At 31.8% G+C, this 20,127-nt stretch overlaps 1 protein-coding gene across 1 annotated transcript; it reads right to left on the minus strand.

Annotated features, from left to right (window-relative positions):
• Nucleotides 1–4,671: 4,671 nt before the first annotated feature.
• On the minus strand, nucleotides 4,672–11,072 carry LOC102604857 (adenylate kinase, chloroplastic). The gene is made up of 7 exons (XM_006350282.2): nucleotides 10,773–11,072; nucleotides 10,581–10,679; nucleotides 7,742–7,870; nucleotides 7,496–7,630; nucleotides 7,168–7,314; nucleotides 6,584–6,658; nucleotides 4,672–4,987 (listed from the first exon to the last, which is right to left on the minus strand). Exons 1-7 carry the CDS (start codon nucleotides 10,974–10,976, stop codon nucleotides 4,883–4,885), a joined length of 894 nt encoding a protein of 297 aa, XP_006350344.1. The 5' UTR covers nucleotides 10,977–11,072; the 3' UTR covers nucleotides 4,672–4,882.
• Between the last annotated feature and the right edge of the window lie 9,055 nt (nucleotides 11,073–20,127).

The following is a 20,127-nucleotide window of genomic DNA, read 5'->3' on the forward strand; positions in this document are numbered from 1 at the left end:
TAAATTTAGAAAGGGAGAAGAATAAAAAAAATTAGGGCTAAAAAATGAATGAAGAAGAAAGAGAAAAAACGTTTTAAAAAAAAAGATCAAAAGTGAAATACACGTGTCAAGTGCGTGTGTTTCACCACAAGACACATATCTGGTTATGATGTTTTAAGGGGCTACTTATTTCATTTTAAAATAATTCAGGGGGGTAATAGGTCCCCCGTGAAGTATGAGTGTGTAGTTGGAAATCCGGCTATAGGTTAGGGGGCTTTTGCCTATTTTCTCGTATTAAGTATAATATATATGATACTCCCCCCGTCCTATCTTAGTTGATCACTTTTTCATTTTGTACGATGCTTGAGAAATCATAAATAAGAAGATAATTTTACTAATTCACTCCTTAAAAAACTACTTGGAATTTTTACAAACAAATGTGATCACTTTCAAAAAAATTTATTGCAAGGGTAATATAAAAATAAATAAATCAATGCTTTCTTGATTTATTAGTAAGGTGGACAACTAATATATGACAATTATTTCTAGTATAATGATCAACTAATATGAGATCGGGGGGGGGGGGGGAGTATTATTTAATATTCCATTTAGCTAATTAAATATTTAATTGAGTGTAAAAGCTAAATGGTAATTCAACTTCGCACTTTGGAGCTTCATACTTTTAATAATACTAGTATCTAGAAACGTGTGTTGCACGTTTATCCCAAACAATAATGTATTCATCACATCTCCCACACAATCAACAAATTAAAAGTTTAGAAATTGATATCGTACAATATTAAAAAATTATTGTGACGAAATAAGAGATTGTTACCAAACAAATATAGTGAATCATAGAACTTATCACATATAATTATAGTTATATCTTGTCATGCGATTATGATTTATGATGCCACCAAAATTGAGAGAGGAAAAAAATGACGAACATAAATACAATTAAATGTGGTAATATACAGATGAAGAAAGGATCACATAAAAGAAGAGACATTGAAATCAATAATTAAACACTACTATTTCTTATTACTTGTCTATATGTCAAATACGTAATTTATAGTTTGCAAGACTAACTTTTCCCTTCATCTTCAATATGAGAAAATGAAAAGATAAATAGTTTCTAATTTTAATTTGTAGAAATAATGAATGGTCTTGAAACCACGAACTTTTCGTTTTCATCATTCTTAATTCTTTCTCATTTTATTGCATTTAAAAGTTGATTCAATGCTTGATTTAACACCTTTTTACTTTTAGTATTTAGTAAAATATACATGATATTATTTAATAATTAAGTAATTAGATATTTAATTTAGGAATAAAATGATAATTCAATTTTACATTTTAGAGCTTTCACTTTTAATGATATATGATATGATATGATATGATGATATTTGTACAAGGTTGACTACAACAAAAATACATCCAGATAAGATATGAGAAGGATATATACATATCTTATTTCTATCGCATGAAGTAGAGGAGTTATTTTCGATAGGCCCTCAATTCAAGAAAATTAAATCATTTTTCAGAACAAATTTGAAAAGAAATGCAAGAGTAAGTAAACATTGGTAAAATTATTGAAGATATAGAAGTATTGATAAAAAATAATAATAAAGATAACCAAAGTAAAATAACAACAATAGTAATCAAATTAAAGAAATAAGATTATGTTAGCATAATAATAATAATATTGGTAAGAGAGCATATAGGTGCTCCATCCTAGAATCAAGCTCTACTAAAGTCGTTTGACTACCTACTAACCATCTATTCTGATTCTTAACCTTGATGCTCTTCTAACTAGGGTCAAGTCCTTAGTAAACTAAAAACGTGTCATATCCTGTCTAATCATTTCTTCACAATTCTTTCTCGATTTGCTTCTACCTCTTCTATCAGCGTCAAGCTCTCACATCTCCTCACTAGTGCATATATGCTCCTCCTCTTCCCATTCTCAAATCATCTCAGTCTATCTTTGTGAATCCTATCTACTATAGAGACCACGCCCACTTTGCCACATATATCTTAGTTCCTAATTTTATCTCTCCTAATATACCCACATATATGGGTGGATATGGTATGACATGATACGGTATCTGAAACTTCGCTATCGTAATTTTGGTATTCGGTTTTTAAAATTATTATATCATTACCATACCAATTTAATTCGACATGGTTCGACATTTTGAAGTTTGGTTTCGATATTTTGCGGTATGATAAATCGGTAACCATAGTTTGTTCAATTTCTATTAATATATACTCACTTCAACAATTCAAAAATAGATTTTAATTAATGAGTTGTATCATACTAACACATTACACATGTAGAAATATATATCCAAAAGAAAGTACAAACAACTCCTTTTGGTAATCAATTACATGTAAAATACATTTCAATCAAAATAGAAAAGTCACAACTTCAACTTCTAAACATTTAGTTTATACTAATACTAGGTTACATATTAGTTACTATTTCAATAATATATATATCATGTCCACCCCTACCCACACATTCATCTAAGCATCCTCATTTACAAAAAAAAAAAAATCTCTATTAATTCACAAATAACTTATTACATCCCACAAACAAAAGACTGGTGCATACTATAACAAGGATTCAAACCTAACATCTAGCTCCAAGATGTTACTTCTCCCTTGTTATTATTATTATTAAGAAACAATGGAGTTGATTTTTTTTTTTAATTTTCTCCCTTCAAGCATTCATATAATAGGGCGAATTACACAAAATATTCATTAGGGTATATTTTCCCTATTTTTTATACAAAAAATAACCCACTTAAAAAAAAAGGATTATATATTACGTGATGACTCTTCTTCGTTGCCGCTTCTGTTGATGCTTGTTCTCAAAATAAAAAATTCACATACCGTAAACGTGAATTATTTCAAGCGAATTATATATTAAAAGACTCAAAATATTGAGAGAATTTCGTATCTAAAATCTTGGGACTGTTTAGAGGTGATTTTGAGTTGATCAAGATTGAATAGGTCAATGTATATGTCATGTATAGTTAAACTATATTCACTTTTTGAGTGTATCATAATGTATAGCCAGTGTATAGCTATGTATAGGTAAACTATATTTTATAGTCCGTGTTTATTATCTATGACTTTTGACAAGCTATAGTGTATATATAGTCAGTGTATACTTGTATGACTTTTGACAATTTTTTTATGTAAATAAAACATGACTATATTTGTTGTAACCTAATTACTTTATTGTATATATTTGAAATTATCTCCATATAATATGCCTAAAATATAGAGGAAAAATAATTCTAAAATAATCGTGTGGATGTGCTTGGTTGGTCAAATATTTTTTCTAAAAAAACACAAGTTCCTTAAAAATGAGAAAAATGACTTTCCTAATGAAATTAATAAAAATAAATTACACAAGTGAAGTTCCAAGTTTATTGTCTCCTCCCACCCACTCAATCCCCCCAACACCTGCCATCCCTAAATGCCCACTGCCATCCTATTCCACCTCTATAGTATTTTGCTAGCTAGATAACATATAAATGCTCTTGGAATAATATTCTCTTTCTTTGTTACCGAATACTAAAAAATAAGTTTAAAACCCCTTTGCTTTTGAAGAAAACATTTTCCTTTCTACCAAACACATTTAATGCAAGAGATTGACAAAAAATAATGTTTAAGAAAGCACTATTTAACCAAAAGTAAAAAAAGAAAAAAGAAGACACAATCTTTAATACACAGATTCATATAGTTTTCCTAATAAATTATCATCTCAACTCAATAATTCGTTTGAAAATAGGACTCTGTGCCAACATGTACAAACTCAATGTCCTTCTAGTTTTCACATTGATTGGATGACAGAAGAACACAAAAAAACACTGAATCTTTTTTTTAAAAAAACAATCAAGAACTGTTGTACAAAACTCCAATTATACAAAAGAGTTACTCCCTCCCTCCCATATTATATGTCGCCCCTTTCTAAAAATAATTGGACCACAATATATGTCATTTTATAAAATTTATGCATAAATTACCATTTTTTGCCCATTATACCCTTGATAGATTAATTAATTAATCTTGAAAATATAATTACTTTGACTAACCTTGTAAATCTACAAGTAATTAATTTCATTAGGAGAGTACTTCATTCATTAATTAACTACTTTCTTTATTCACTACTTATTCTTTAAAATCTGATTTTGAAAAAAACATCAATAAACAAATTAAAAATAAAAGATGAAAAAAATTTCAAAAATAATCTTGAAAGTTGAAGCTTCAACAAATTTTATCAAGGAAGATGACATTTCAAAAAGTTCAAAGGAAATTTAGATCAATTTGAAATTAATGGAATTTGAATATTTGTGATGTTGTCATGTTTGCTTTAAGAATTTATATATAAAAATATAAAAAACATTTTACACAAAATATATAGGAAAATTGAGGTGGGAAAAACTTAGATTTTTAAATTTTTTTGGTATCAATTGGTGAAAAAATTTAGGCTCCAAAAATAAACTCTAAAATTTAAATAGTCATCCAAATGCATTTATATTTTTGAAATCTAACATTTCATCATTTATTACAAAGTTATCATAAACAAACATTAAATAAGGGCATAAGGGTAAAATTACCTTATTTCTTAATGCAAGTGCAAATGGAAAAGGTGACATATAATATGGGATGGAGAGAGTATAAAAATAACATGAGATGCTGCCACTAGAGAAATAATTTCTTCTGTTTTTACTTATTCTCATCTCATCTATACATGAATATGAATGAATATTTCAGCGTAATAATTATTAATTTAAGAGAAATGACAATAAAGAATGACATTCATGATAAATTCAAAATGCATCCCTATGATTAGACTCTTTTCTTCGCCTTGGATATATTTTGTGTTCCTTTAGGCTGCCACTGTTCCCAACTTTTCTTGCTTTTGTTCTAGAAGCTGTGTCAATGCACCATCGATCTGAGCGAATACCTCCTGTTTGGAACCAATTCCGTTCACCTAAAAGTTGAAATAACTCAGAAGAGAATGAAAGCAGATTGCCTTTTAAGGTTAGGAGATGAGAATTCATGCGCGCATCTGGTAATAGAGGAATTATAGTTTGTCTTGATCAAGTATGGGAAAGAGAAGAGTGGACGGGAAGGACTATTCACTGATTTGCTTCTACCCTTACCTATAAGTATATTCAAGTTGTTTGGTATAAATCGAGAGAGATTAGCTTTGTTTCATCCAATATGAGAAGGATTCAAGAATTTGCTATCTATGGGTACCCTAAAACTTCACTGTCGATCTCCTCTTATTATTTTTTATTTTCGAGGCCACAAGGTGAGGAAGAATGTGAAAGTAATGGATTTGGACTGATGCCTAGTCCAACTTAGCACCTCAGGCATTCCATACCTTGGAAATTTCAAACTCTTGCTGTGTTTCTACCACATCACATATTATCTACTTTCTTTGTTGAACCAAGCCCTGAGGGCATTACGTCCAACATATTCAAAGTACCTAGAACAAGCTATTCGAGGAACAAGATTCATCTTTCTTTTTTTTTTGGTGGGGGAGAAGTGGGGGAAGGTTCGGCTGTTTGAAGTTATAAACCATGCAAGGTATTGCTCTAGCTGCTCTTAGTTCTTTTATTGAGTGTAATGATGCCAATCAGGGTGCATATATTTGTTATAGAGCATTGTGCTACTCCATTCCCTAACCGATGATGTGCAAAGAAGTCCATTACTGGAATTAGAGTGGAACTGAAGACCATAAACTCTAGATACATTTAGTTCTTCTTTATTATGTACTAGCAGCTTTGAAATTAGGACAACTAAAAACTCAAAGTGTTGCATTGTTGACATGTTAACTAACTACTCTTTCCATGGAGTGGCTTATGATCTTGCAAGATGTCAGTCAATGAATTATTCAAGGCTATATCCAGATTTTACATATTGAGTAATAAGAAACTCGAATAGATTCTTCAATAAGCAAGGAAACACTTGGAACACATAAGAATTGCATTGAGAAAGTAGAGCAACAAACAAGAGCATCTAGGATAAATCAAGGGAAGTGGTAGTTAGAACACTATCATGCAGCCGATACAATGTTTTATCAAAAAAAAACTGAAACAGCTTCTCATTTATCAATCAAACAGACAGCAGAGCAAAATCCATTGCAGAAGACAGCAGATTATGATCACAACAATATTAGTTAAAAGCTAATGATTTTCTGTGCCTAATTACCAATTACTTGTCCAATATAAAATGGCAGGTTTTGATTCTATTGTCTAACCAAAGTTAATTAATGACCAGAAAGGACAGCTAGACGAAATTTACGGTATACTTGAATCAACATTGATTACTTTTTACCATTTCTTAGAGCAAACATTTTACATGTATAATTGAGAATCCATACTTTATTCATGGATCATGATACCGTATTTCTATTTGAGTAAGGTAACACAGAACCATAATACCTCAAAAAATATCAAGCAATAATTTCTGTGGCTTTCATTAGCTATGTAAATTTCAACAGTATTCCATATCCAGAAATTTCATTCTGTAGTTTAAGGTGAAGCAACTTTTCCAGAAGAAGTGTGGCAAAAGGAGTTACCTTGACTGTGATATCTTCATACATTAAGAGAATTGCTTCCACATTTTGATGGTGAGTTTGCAAACGCAATTTTACCTGAAAAGTTAATTATAAGAATGATTAGAGACAAACTAAGCTTATTATAATATAAACATTTGGCGTTAAAGAAACATAAACTGAAATTAGAATAAGAAGAGAACATAACAAAATGGTTTAGTTAAAAGAAAAATTGCAGAAACAGCAGCAAAATTTTCAGGTTCAAATGATCCTTTTAGGTCAAAGACTGCCTATTGGATTTCTAATTATTTTTACTGTTTTTTTAGAGGGAGGAGGGGGAGTTGGGAGGTGGATGCGGGGTTGTGAGGAAGAGAGACGAAGCTGAAAAGGGGGATAAGTTAATTTAAAAGGTAAACTAATGAGATAAAAGGGAGGCAAGTGCAACTGTCAATTCAAAGTCAGATGAGTTCACATTAAGGAATTTGATCAAAAGCTTCGCATCAAACCTACTGCAAATAAGTACTTGGAAAGATAAACAAAGAATGGTAATGTTTTTTTGATAAGTTACTAAAAATGGTAATGGTGATTAATTCATGGACTATACATGCCTTTTCTTCTGTGTCATCAAAGCGCTGAGTAACCCTAGAAGCAATCTCTTCCGTCTCTGGGGGAGAATACTTCAAATGGTAAATTTTCCCTGTTATTGGATCTAGCCTACGGCCAACCACTCTCTCAACAAGAATCTCTTCAGGTACCTATATGCACAATAAAACTTGTGACAGAATGAAGGTTATTTTATAGTGAAACTTACTGGGGTTAAATTCTACTGCAAGAGAAACAAAGGAAAGGTGAAGAAATCTCAAATATGTAAAAGTATCTCTCTAAGTTATGTAAGAATGAAAGAACATGAGGCACATAGCAACAGCAGAACCTCACTTCCAAAAGAATAAAGAGGTCTGGTTGGAAGCCAAATTCTTCGAGTGCTATTGCTTGAGAAGAGCTCCGAGGGTATCCATCTAAAAGCCAACCCTTCTCGCGAGAATCTGGACCATTTAACCGCTCTTTTACCATCTGCACCAGAAGGAGCCACTTATTACCAATCAATAAGATAGTGTGAACTACTGCAGTTTCCAACCAATATAGCATACTAACTTAAGCAGGCAATGCACGAAGTAAACCTACCGTCACAACAATTTCATTTGGTACCAGTTTTCCTTTATCCATGTATTCCTTTGCCTGCTTTCCATTTTCAGATCCTGCAGCAATTTCTGCCCTCAGTAAATCTCCAGCAGCAATATGCACCAAACCATACTGCACACACGACCAAAAGTGGATTGACACAATTTCTCTTCACACATGACTATGTACTGAGGAGCACAGAGGGTATAGGATGCAACTAAAATCAAATGCAAGGCATCACCGTACAATTGCATACCAACTGATGAAAGCAACAACCAGCACACAAAAGCTAAATTAGTCAAGACCATGGATTGGAAACAACAGGGCCATTGGAGATTGAAGAGCTGAAGTGCAATGGGCATGCCAACAAGCCAAGAGGAAATCAGGAATTGGTGCTATTGCTAGCTGTGTTTTTGCCATGGCCACTGCTTTTCTATGGAGAGAAAAGAATAAAGTAAGATTTCAAAGCTCTAGATATGATGTTGATCACATCTACAGGGAAATTGTGCTACATCTCCACATCAGAGGTGAATGGCTAGTCAAGTGGAAGCAAGCACTACATGATCTAAATTGTTTTCCTTATCTATAGGCTTAGTTTCATTGTGAAACTTTTTGATGTATTCTGTTTTTTACCATTCCTAGTTCTGGTAGATAGTTGTAAACTGGAGTTGTGCTCTCCAGCCTTTTAGGCTGAACCAGATAGGCTTAGTCTTTGATGTCCTTGTTTTAGTGGTGTGGATAGTCCACATTCGCTCCTGGTCCTCATTGTAGTTTGTACACACTTTTGTGTATTACTAATAGATATACTGTTTAACAAAAAAAAAAGATGCCTTTTTTTTTATAACCAAGAAATCCTCGAGGGTCTGTTGGCACACAGTTCGAAACTCAGTGGATAATGGGCCGCCATTCTACCCTTCTCTACTTAAATGCCAAACATTTGTTTGTGGCAGGATTTGAAGTCGTGCGGTGCGCCTAATCCACATATCATTCCCCATGCTCTTACCACTAGGCCAAAGTCCTGAGGGTTAAGGAATAGATAAAGATTCTTAAGATAACTGAATAAGCATAGGGTAAGTTCTATTAGTTTATGACACCAAGAATCTCCTTCAAAAATATAGTATTTGGCAGACAAGGAATTTTTTTAAGCCTACTCTGGATCTAAGCCATTTCCATGTTCCTATGTAGTTTAAAAGATCTAAAGAACTCCAAAAATTTCTGGAGAAACTGTGAGCAAGACACTAGTAAAAGAAGTTTCTGCAAGCAATTAAGTGCATAGCTGAGGCAGGATTGGTCAAGTCCAAGTACATGGCTGTCCAGCAATATGATGCGTGCAAATGATCACGCTGGTGAAAAAAATTAACAGGTGGTTCATGCTTTTGTACCAGCTTGATATTGATAATTGTACACTTGTTGCAGGCACAGCTTCATCTGGCTTTTGGATTTGCAAACATCAGAAAAGATACATTGACCAATTGAATAAAAGAGAAACAGAACATTAGTTTGAAAATAAGGATACCAGGCCACAGGCAACAAGTATTCTCTTTTTAATGTGCATTATCTGTCTCGCCCCAATGCATTTAGCCAACCAGATTGGTGGAGATTCTATTTGCAGAATTACACATGCAAGTGCAAATAATAAGTCAAAACCATATTAATGGCGGCTAATTGTGCGTCCCGGAAGTTCTGTGGTGCATAGGTAAGTTTCCTAGCATCTGTGGTCCCTCCTGTACCGCAGAATGCTAGGATGTCCTTCCCTAACCAATCGAGTGGGTATTGGATCCGATGTTGTGATGTACACACGATTAAATTCCAGTTTCTAGAAGAAAACCTCCCTAGAAAAGAATGTAAAGATTACAATGTTTTAAGGCTCTTGTGAGCAAAGTATGACAATACTGAAGGTCTACGAGCATAGGTTATGTTTTAAATAAGTTTTCATATGATCTCTACATGTTTATGACCAGAAAATGGACATTGTATAAGGTGTTTAAGTTTCCTAAATTATAATATTTGATACAAGTGCATGTTCTTACAAAAGGCATGTCCCAACTTTTAGAGGCTGTCTATGAGACTCACTATTTTTTTGACACTCACTCCATTTACCTTGAATTTCAAAAGGTCCAAACATCACACCAGAGTCCATGAGTTGAACACCACTAGATCAGTGGACGCTTCTTTTGTTATTTTCTTTCCTTAATCATCTCAGGCTATGTTCCATTTCTATTTTTTTACAATGCACTCTTTAGGACCTCCATGAATCCCTTTGGTTAGAAATCTAAAACTTATGGAATAAAATTTGAACGATTCCTCTCATTGAGGCTTATTTTGTCAATGCAATGTTTTCGGGGCTTATTTTTGGTGTTGTTCCGTTTTATACATATGTTGCATGGTTATTGGAAACGCACGGTGTTCCATTTTGCATATGGGATGGCATGGATCTTCAATGTTTGTTTGCAATTAGTAGATTTGACAGTGTTAAGTATTCGCTCTACAAGCGCTAGGTTTGTCATGTTCTGGTCACAGTCACAGGACCTCCAATCTTGGGCAGTGATCTTCCTTTATTTGGAAGTTGAAGTTTAATGCACAAGTATTAGGAAAGAATTTAGACATTATTTCAAGTTGTCTCAACTTGTATCTTGTTTTTCTAACTTCCACTCACAAATCTTCAACCTGCACTAATTTCTTTCCCCCCAAAAAGCTTTAAGAATAATTCCAGAGCAATCTCAATTTCAGCAAGTTTTATTTCAACTTCAGATAATTCCTTTAGTCAGCTTCATCTCAAATTTTTTTTAAATACACACTAACAATCCTAGATCAACTCATTGGGAAAAGAAAAAATCACTACCTTTTGGGTAATGAGCTCGCATTGTGTTCCTTTCCCAGAAGCAGGAGCACCAGATATCATTATCCTCAAAGGTTCCTTCTTTCTAGCACATCCAAGAACCTAAATTCACACAAAAAAAGATATCAATCATGCCTCAAACCTCAAAATTAGTTCAACTATTCAAATGGGGTTGGAATTTGAAGTTGAAAATACCACAAAACCGGCACCATTTGGCTGGGGAAGTTTCCCGCAATGAGTTCTGATTGGGATTTGATCTGAATGAAGGGAAGAAGATTTAGAAAATGACAAGTGGGAAGTGAAGGGCCGCTGAACAATAGGAGAAGATATTGATGAAGAAGGAAGCTTTTGGGGGTTTGAGGAGACAGCTGTGAAGTTCAAAGAGGAGCAAGAAGCCATGGCTGCTCTTTGCTGTCCCTTCCTATCTCCTCTTCTGCCTGCGTAATGGCTTCAAATTCATGGAGTCAATGTTATGTGTTTCCCTTGCAATTTTGAGAAAAATCTTTTGGATATCAGGGGGAAAAAGACCAAACGGTCCCTTATGTTTTTTATATTATTACTATATTACTATATAAGAAGAGTGAATAAAATTCATTCTTCTTTCGACACGTGGCACCAAGATGGCCCACCTACTTTTATACACTCCTCTTTCATTATATTTTAATTTTTTCCTTTTTAAATAGTACTAAAAAATAAATTTAAAATATTACAAATTCGATTAACTCTCAAAATTTTACGCGAATTGTATAATTAAGACGAAGGGAATAACATATATTATTTGAAAAATTACTATATAATTACTACTCTTCTTATATAGTAATATTTTAATTTTTTCCTTTTTAAATAGTACTAAAAAATAAATTTAAAATATTACAAATTCGATTAACTCTCAAAATTTTACGCGAATTGTATAATTAAGACGAAGGGAATAACATATATTATTTGAAAAATTACTATATAATTACTACTCTTCTTATATAGTAATATTTTAATTTTTTCCTTTTTAAATAGTACTAAAAAATAAATTTAAAATATTACAAATTCGATTAACTCTCAAAATTTTACGCGAATTGTATAATTAAGACGAATGGAATAACATATATTATTTGAAAAATTACTATATAATTACTACTCTTCTTATATAGTAATATTTTAATTTTTTCCTTTTTAAATAGTACTAAAAAATAAATTTAAAATATCACAAATTCGATTAACTCTCAAAATTTTACGCGAATTCTATAATTAAGACGAAGGGAATAACATATATTATTTGAAAAATTACTATATAATTACTACTCTTCTTATATAGTAATATTTTAATTTTTTCCTTTTTAAATAGTACTAAAAAATAAATTTAAAATATCACAAATTCGATTAACTCTCAAAATTTTACGCGAATTCTATAATTAAGACGAAGGGAATAACATATATTATTTGAAAAATTACTATATAATTACTACTCTTCTTATATAGTAATATTTTAATTTTTTCCTTTTTAAATAGTACTAAAAAATAAATTTAAAATATCACAAATTCGATTAACTCTCAAAATTTTACGCGAATTCTATAATTAAGACGAAGGGAATAACATATATTATTTGAAAAATTACTATATAATTACTACTCTTCTTATATAGTAATATTTTAATTTTTTCCTTTTTAAATAGTACTAAAAAATAAATTTAAAATATTACAAATTCGATTAACTCTCAAAATTTTACGCGAATTGTATAATTAAGACGAAGGGAATAACATATATTATTTGAAAAATTACATTAAGAATACCATAAACCACAATAGTTAACAACTTACAATATTTGAAAAACATATTAACTCTCAAAATTTCACATGTGTCACATAAATTGGGACAAATGGAGTAACATATATTATTTGAAATTACGTTAAGAATATTATTAATCACAACTTAAAGTATTTAAAAATACATAACATATATTATTTGAAAATAATGTAAAAAATATTATAAATCATAATAATTAACAATTTAACGGATATTGTGCCCGTGCTTCCATTTAGAAGTGAGAATGTTTAGGAGCTTAGGGTTAGTCAGTCAATTGACCGATTTGCCCTTCTTCTTCAACTTCCTCTATTTACTACAAAAATAGTACTAAAAATCAATTTAAAATATTAAAATTTTGGTTAATTCTTGAAATTTCACATGTATTGCATAATATAATAGAGTAGTAACATATATTATTTGAAAATTATATAAATAGTACTAAAATATAGTTTAAAATAGTACTAAGAATTTGATTAACTCTCGAAATTTCATATGTACTGCGTAATTGAGATTGAGTGAGAAATATATATTATTTGAAAAATAGAATAAATATGTGATATTATTAGAAAGAGCTTTAATATATATTTTAAAAATTATTTTGTCTTCCGTATATGATTTTCTGCATATATGTGGAGTTTTAAAGTTTTTAACATTTTAATATAGAAATATGATTATTTGAAAATTTTAGTACTTTCTTCATTTAAATTTTTCCTTGTTTTTCTTTTAATTTGTTCTAGATTTAAAAATTACATAAAAAGTACTTAAAATCACAATGTAATAATATAAGATATTAAAAAAACATAATTAAAAATCATAAAAGAAATTTTATTGACTCTTTAATTCCATATTGAAACATAAGAAGTTTGTTTGAAAATAACATAAAAAGTAACGTAAATTAAAGTAAAATAACAACTAAAAATATTGAAGAATCATATAAGAAATTTAGTTGAGTTTCGTAAAAGTACCTACGTCACATAAAATGGAACAGAAAGAGTAATATATATTATTTGAAAATGATATAAGAAGTGCTATAACTCACAATAATTAACAACTACAAAATATATTTAACAAAATCACATACAAAAAATTATATAACTCTCCAAATTTCATCGGTGTCACATAAATTGAAACAAAGAACTACTCCCAATTTATGTTATTTACTTTCCTTTTTAGTCAGTCCCAAAAGAATGTCACATTTCTATATTAAGTAACAATTTGATTATAAAATATTTATTTTACCCTTAATGAAATAATTTACAGTCATACAAATTTATATCATTCATTTTGGACCACAAATTTTAAAAGTCTTCATTTCTTTTTTAAACTCCGTGGCGAATCAAACTACCTTACATAAAATGAGACGGAGGAAGTAATATACATTGGGCCCGCGCTGGCGCGGGAACCTAATAACTAGTTTTTTTAAAAGAGAGAAAGATTTAAGTTGTGCCGAAGTTTCAAAAAGACACCTTAATTTTACGGTGTTTTATTACCCCAACAAAGTATTAAATACCTTTGTAAATATAACATTTCGACGCATTTTTTCACCTCGTAAGACGCACGTGATGCTCACATTTTAATTAATTTAATTTAGTTTAAATATTAAATTAACTGACCTGATTCGTTTCAAAAAGAAAAAAAAAACTTTTTCTTTTCTTTTGTTTACCATTTCTCAGATTGTCTCCTCGTTTTCTTCATTACAGTTTCTGTTGAAGATCATCTGGTTCATTTTGATGAATGATGACAATTTATATTTCATGACTCGATCTAAATTTTCCTCCATTTTTTCCATTTCTCCTTAGAAGTTCTAATATTTTTCTTAATAATTCGAACTCACAATCTTAAAATTGAATCATAACGAGGGTATCTGTAACACCCCGAAAAATTCTAAGGTAAGACCCAAATCATTCTTGAATTGCATGTAAGGTCGTACTGAGTGATTCTTAACTGTTCTTAGGTGTTAAGGTCAATTCTTTAATGTGGGAATGATTTTGTATATGAATTAAGGTCCCTAGAATCCCCTAGCATAGCGTTGAGATGAAAGGTTCCTTACTGATTTAGTTTTGACGTAAGATTCTACATAGGTCAACTTCAAACGATCATATATCTCCGCACATAATGAATTAGGTGGCCCAAGACATATCAAATTAAAGGTCTTTGACTCTTCTTTCCAACGCCACCGAGTTTGCCTCATTTCAAGTTCAGAGTAAAAGGTTATAACCATTTTAGTAACCTGATACAGTGTAGTGACGAATTAGTTGATGGGAAAACATTAAAAATGGTCGCTTTTGTCTTTTTACCTCCAAGAAAAACCCTAAACAAATTTCCTGACTAATTAAGGTCTTAGAAAGTGTTAATTAGTTCTTTTACATTCATTAACACATCAAGTCATTAGAGTAAGGTTCCAAGAGAAGAAAATCTAGGGTTTCAATCATTCTACGAGTTTCGTCGATTCTGCCAAGAAATTCGTTCTTCTAGGTATGTAAGGTTATTCATAGTGTTGCACTAGTTCGTCCTCACGCCTTAAATCTCAATTCAGTCAGAAATTGTCACACCTAAAGGATCCATTCATAGTTCTTGATATTGAATTCAGTTTTTTAACATTTGAGGTTTTGATTTCCTTTGTTTTTGAGAATCTTATAATGTTGGTCATGCTTAGTATCACATGAACCCTATTGATTTAGTAATGTTATGTTTCCAAGAGGAATTGTATGAAAGTTTCTCATCTATTGATTTTAGGTTTGAAAAACAGGTAGAGTTTAGGAACAATTTCCCAATTTTAAACTAATTTGGGGTCCTAATTTAACTTGAGTTTGTCGGGGATGCTGGGGCAGCGTGCCAAGAAGGCGCCAAGGCTGGCTTTCAGTAGTTTAGGGCCTAGCGCTCTGCGCCACCAGTGCGTCTAGGCCTGACTACTGAAGTTCAGGGCCTGGCGCCCTGCGCCAGCAGTACGCCAAGGGTCGTTAGGCCAATTATTTTCTTTGTTTTATCTGACGTGTATCCCTTTAAGTTGTGCCCACGTTTCCCTTCTCTGTATTAGCTCCTATAGGCTCCATTTACCTTTGAAAGTTCCTGCAGAACATAATCACTTGTCTTAGTGCACATTCAAAACTAAAGTTAGTTTAAGAGAAAAGTTTAAAAATGTTATTTTGAAAAAGGGTTTAAGGGAACTTAAAGGGTTCCGAATGTATAATTTTTTATAATTAAAGAGAGCACTATTTTCAAAAAAGTATAAGAGTTTTCAGTTTTTATATATCGATCTAGGACTTGAAAGATAAATCCATAAGTATACGTTTTGAATGCAAGTTTTGAATAGAGTCTTTTAAGAAAAAAATCAAATAGTTTCATATGTACTATTTGACAGTTGAGAAAAAAAAAAAGATTATGATTGATGTTTTGAAAAGTACTTCAGTAAAGTAATAGTCCCTTTTGTTTGTAAAGGGTGATTGAGCAAAAGTGAAAAGTAAAGTAAAGTTATAGTCCATTTCTTTGTAAAGGGTGATTGAGCATAATTGATATCGATTATTTTGGGAGTAGTATCGAGGGCCGAATTGGGTAAGAGTCTTTTATAACTCAAAAGTCCCAATAAACTACGTAACCAGCGCAAGATAGGATAACACTGATTCTTCGTGCGACTCCTCACTGCCTCGGAGAAGGCCTATTAGATGGATCCATAGTTACAGTATCATCCTATACCCCGACAAAGTATAGGATGCCCTTGCAATGTGGGTGAAACGTTGTATCATTGCTAGGCTCATAGTAATTGTTGTCGATTAGAGAAACTCCCCACAAAGTAAAGTATATTATATTTATATCGTTTTTATTGCATATCTTATTCTAAAGCTTAAATGGTTTTCACTTCATGTTCATGTATTGATTAAGTTGAGTTGATTTCAATCCTTCAGTTTAGTTATTTGTTTATTCAGCCATATTACATACTCATATATTCAATGTACTAATGTCATTCGACCTGCATTTTTTCTTATGATGCAGATACAGGTGGTTGGGATAATCAACAAACACTCCGTTGAGATCACTTCACACTTGTTGATAGCATTTGGTGAGACCTCTTTGCTTCCTTCTAGAGGACTCCACTTTTATATTTTGTTTAGTAGTATTGAGGTGTCGTGGATCTTGTCCAAATATCCTTCCTTAACAATAGAGGATTCATAGATAAACAGAGTCATATGTTTTTATGTTTTTCTCCCGATGATTTTATTGGAACTTATTCATGATAAATATTTCAATAAGTGTTTCAAAACTTTAATTTAAATTATTTAAATTCTCATCTATTTAAGGCTTCCGCATATCATATTGATTCTCATGTCTATAGTTAGGCAAGCCAAGGGTTCGCTTGGGGACCAACAATGGTTCTCGAGTGTCGGCCACGTCCAGGGTGTAGGCTTGGGTCATGACAAACTTGGTATTAGAGCACAAATTTCAAGTATCCTAGGGTGTCTATGAAGTCCTGTCAATAGGATATTATTTATAGTTATGAGGGCCAAACTTCTATAAATGAGGGACTACAGACATTTGAAAAAGTTTCCCTTCTTTCATACTCTAAATTGTGCAATAGAACTGTGTCATAAAGACCTTATTCATACTCTTGTATTTCTCAAATCCATTCAACTGCCCTTCATACTCAAAGTGGTTGAAATAACAAAGCCCAGATCCTTATCGATGAGTTACTCTCAGGGAAAGTCTTTAGAAAGTCATGAGACTGTAGAGGGGCTTCACAGAAGCCTCTGAGTAAGCTTAGATGTTTAGATTTGAAAGAATGCACTCTCATCCATATGAATCGTGTGTTTAAGCTAAAAATGAGATGTACTCCTAGACTCTCTTCTCTAAACTTTATTCAGATGAGACCCTTATGAGAGGAGTGTGTTGGAGAATTCTTGGGTAGTAATTTTCACCCGAAAGATAGTATGAGTTATGATGCTTAGAAGAATGCATTTAGAGGTATAGTAATCTAAGGAAGAGAGATAGTGATGAAGTAATTTATGTTGTTTCAGTCATGTGCCCAGTAAGTTATTAATGGGGACTTTTCCTTTATGTGTAGGCTAAGGAATAATAATTTTGTGTGGATTTCATGATAGGAGATAAAGAAATAGTTAGTATACTTTAACCAGAAATGAGTTTATGTCGATGTGTTATTGAGTTAGTGAAGATCAAGTATAGTTGTTGAATAGAAGAGCAGAGTAATCATGAAGTGATAGATCTAATCTAGGCTTAAGATTTTTGAAGTCGGAGCTCCATGATATTCAGAGGGTTATAGAACTAATTGGGAAATGGTGTATAGTGAGTTGGTAAATAGTACTTAGGTTGTGAAAGAGAATATGTTAATAGGTTGTAATTAGATAGACTATGAGGCAACGATCGAATATTTTGCCATGAGGTTTTAGGGATCTAGTGTTCTATTGATTATATCTACTAGTTGTAAGTTAGTGTAGTATATGAGAAGGGGTTGCTGCCCATGTTTAGTACTAGACACTAAGCTTGAATTTGAGGAGAGTCTCATGAAAAAAAGGGATGGCAACACGAGGGTGATGATGTTAGTTTTAAGATCTGATCTAGTAGGTTTGACATAAATTGGGTGAGGAACTAAGGTGTTACTTTTCTATAAATGTGAGTGGTACAAGTGTGGTATTATGATTCTTAGATGAGAGCAATGAAGTGAGGCTAAGTCATTAGTTAGTAAGGGCATTAAGGGGTGTACCCGAGATCGTATGTAGTTGGACGAGGATCTAAATTAATTTTATGACTTTCTATATGTGCCTATATAGTATATTTGAGTTATCAATATGGAGTATACTGATGTAAGAATTATTTATTACCCTTAAGAGTTTGGCTGAAGGGAATATATATAGCCAATGATGAGTCATTCAAATATAGTTCAAGTTTCCTTCCAGTCATGTAGATATGAACTTGAAAGGACGGTATTAGTGGGCTAAGAAGGAGAAGTCAGACTATTAAGAGTTAGATTAAGTGATTTTATAAGCCAATGCAGGTAACAATTATAGAAAACACTCTTATAGAAGTAGGAAGAGTTAAAAGAAGCAACTTAAAAAGAGCAACTTAAAAAGAAGTCTTAGAAGGAATCTTAGTATTTGCACATGAAGAGTTCTGTAGACATAGGATTAGCATGTCCCGAGATTAGAGTAAAATAAATATAGACTAGTTTAGAGATGATAGGATAGATCCATAGCTTTAAAGTATCTACTTCATACCTAAGGGGGAGATGATTAGATTAGAAACCAAGTCAAATATTAATAATCAAATAGTGATGTGTTCAGAAAGAGTTATAGTGTTATATCAATCCATTCATACTCTAGTGTATTCCTCAAAGTTCAATCATTACAACATCCTGTTGATGTTTCCAATATCAGAATTGTGTCTATGACCTATGCTCATACACTTCAGGTAGATTCACATCTATGCTCAATTTCCAGAATGAGGGGTAAAGACTTTAGCCCATTGATCTCAATCTTACTCCATAAAGTTATGTATATGAGCCTCATGATATGAACCTATTCATATAAGAACTCATGTCTCATAGTATGTTCAGTCTCATAAATTCATGATTTACTCTCAATGGCAAGCAACATAATGTTACGTCATTCATATTCTTACATCAGATTTCTCGAATGAATCGTGCTTATAATTGTTCACTCTAAGCTTTTTCAGTGATCCCTTTTCAGTTGTGTTAGTGATGGTGATGATAAGAAGTATTCCTAAAGAGCAGGGTGGAAAGTGTTGCTAAACTTGAAAGCTATCAGTCTATCGCTTAAGGCATAGTAGTTCTATTCTTACTTCGTACCCAGATATCTTTGTTTCATGTCAAATAATTTAAGATAGAGTGTGACTAAGTTCAAACTCATATCGTTTATGACTTATGTACTCTAGTCCAGTTTCAAAACTATTAGTATCAATCAATTCCGCCTATGTTAGTAGGCAAGCTCAAAAGTCAAGAGAGGTAGTGCTAGTAACTCTTTTCCCCTCCATTCTCAGTTTAACCATTATTCCAGGACTAATGATCCCAAGGGGGAGATATTGTAACACTCTGAGAATTTCTAAGTTAAGACCCAAACCATTCTTGGATTGCGTATAAGTTCGTACGTGTTTTTATTTAAAAGAAAAATGGTTTAAGGGTTGATTAGAGTCACCACTTAATTTTATAAGAAAAACAAGAAAACTAATTTTCAAAAGATCAAAAGAGAAAATCAATTGAAAATAATATGAGGGGGTTCGGGGTTCATATTAACATTTTAGGAAGGGTTTGAAAAGCACCTAAAACGTCCGCTAACTTGCGGTTATCCATTAATTAAAATATTTGGCTAATTATTTTAAAGAAATAGGCATACTTAATTAAATTAAGAAAATAAACAAACTTAGACTTTAAAACAATCAAGGGGGGAAGGGAAATAAGAAAATATTACTAAGGGCCCATTTGGCCATGCAATATGGTATCATGATATGGAATAATGATATGGTATCATGATATGGAATCATGAGATGAAATTGAAGTTTTGTTTGGACATGCGATATAGAATTTTTGTGTTGTATATTTTCTCATAAACATAAAACTCCTGTAAGTTGTAAAACTATTAAAATAACCCCAATTGTTTATTCAATCTTATCAAATAAACAAAAATTTATAAAATCGCATAATAAATTATTACAAAGAGATTTGTTTCCCACTTAAATAACTGTTTCATCAAACTTAAATTCAATAAAAAAAATTGAACATAAATTGTA

This window comes from Solanum tuberosum, unplaced genomic scaffold (assembly GCF_000226075.1).
Source record: "Solanum tuberosum cultivar DM 1-3 516 R44 unplaced genomic scaffold, SolTub_3.0 scf00119, whole genome shotgun sequence".
Lineage (NCBI taxonomy): Eukaryota > Viridiplantae > Streptophyta > Magnoliopsida > Solanales > Solanaceae > Solanum > Solanum tuberosum.

Bases quoted from the DNA above. Each gene is read 5' to 3' on its own strand.
- LOC102604857 (XM_006350282.2), bottom strand. From the start codon at position 10,976: ATGGCTTCTTGCTCCTCTTTGAACTTCACAGCTGTCTCCTCAAACCCC. The intron at 7,315-7,495 runs GTGAGGTTCTGC...TTGTGCATATAG, and splicing joins ACCTCTTTATTCTTTTGGAA to GTACCTGAAGAGATTCTTGT. The intron at 6,659-7,167 runs GCATGTATAGTC...TTAACTTTTCAG, and splicing joins TTGATGACACAGAAGAAAAG to GTAAAATTGCGTTTGCAAAC.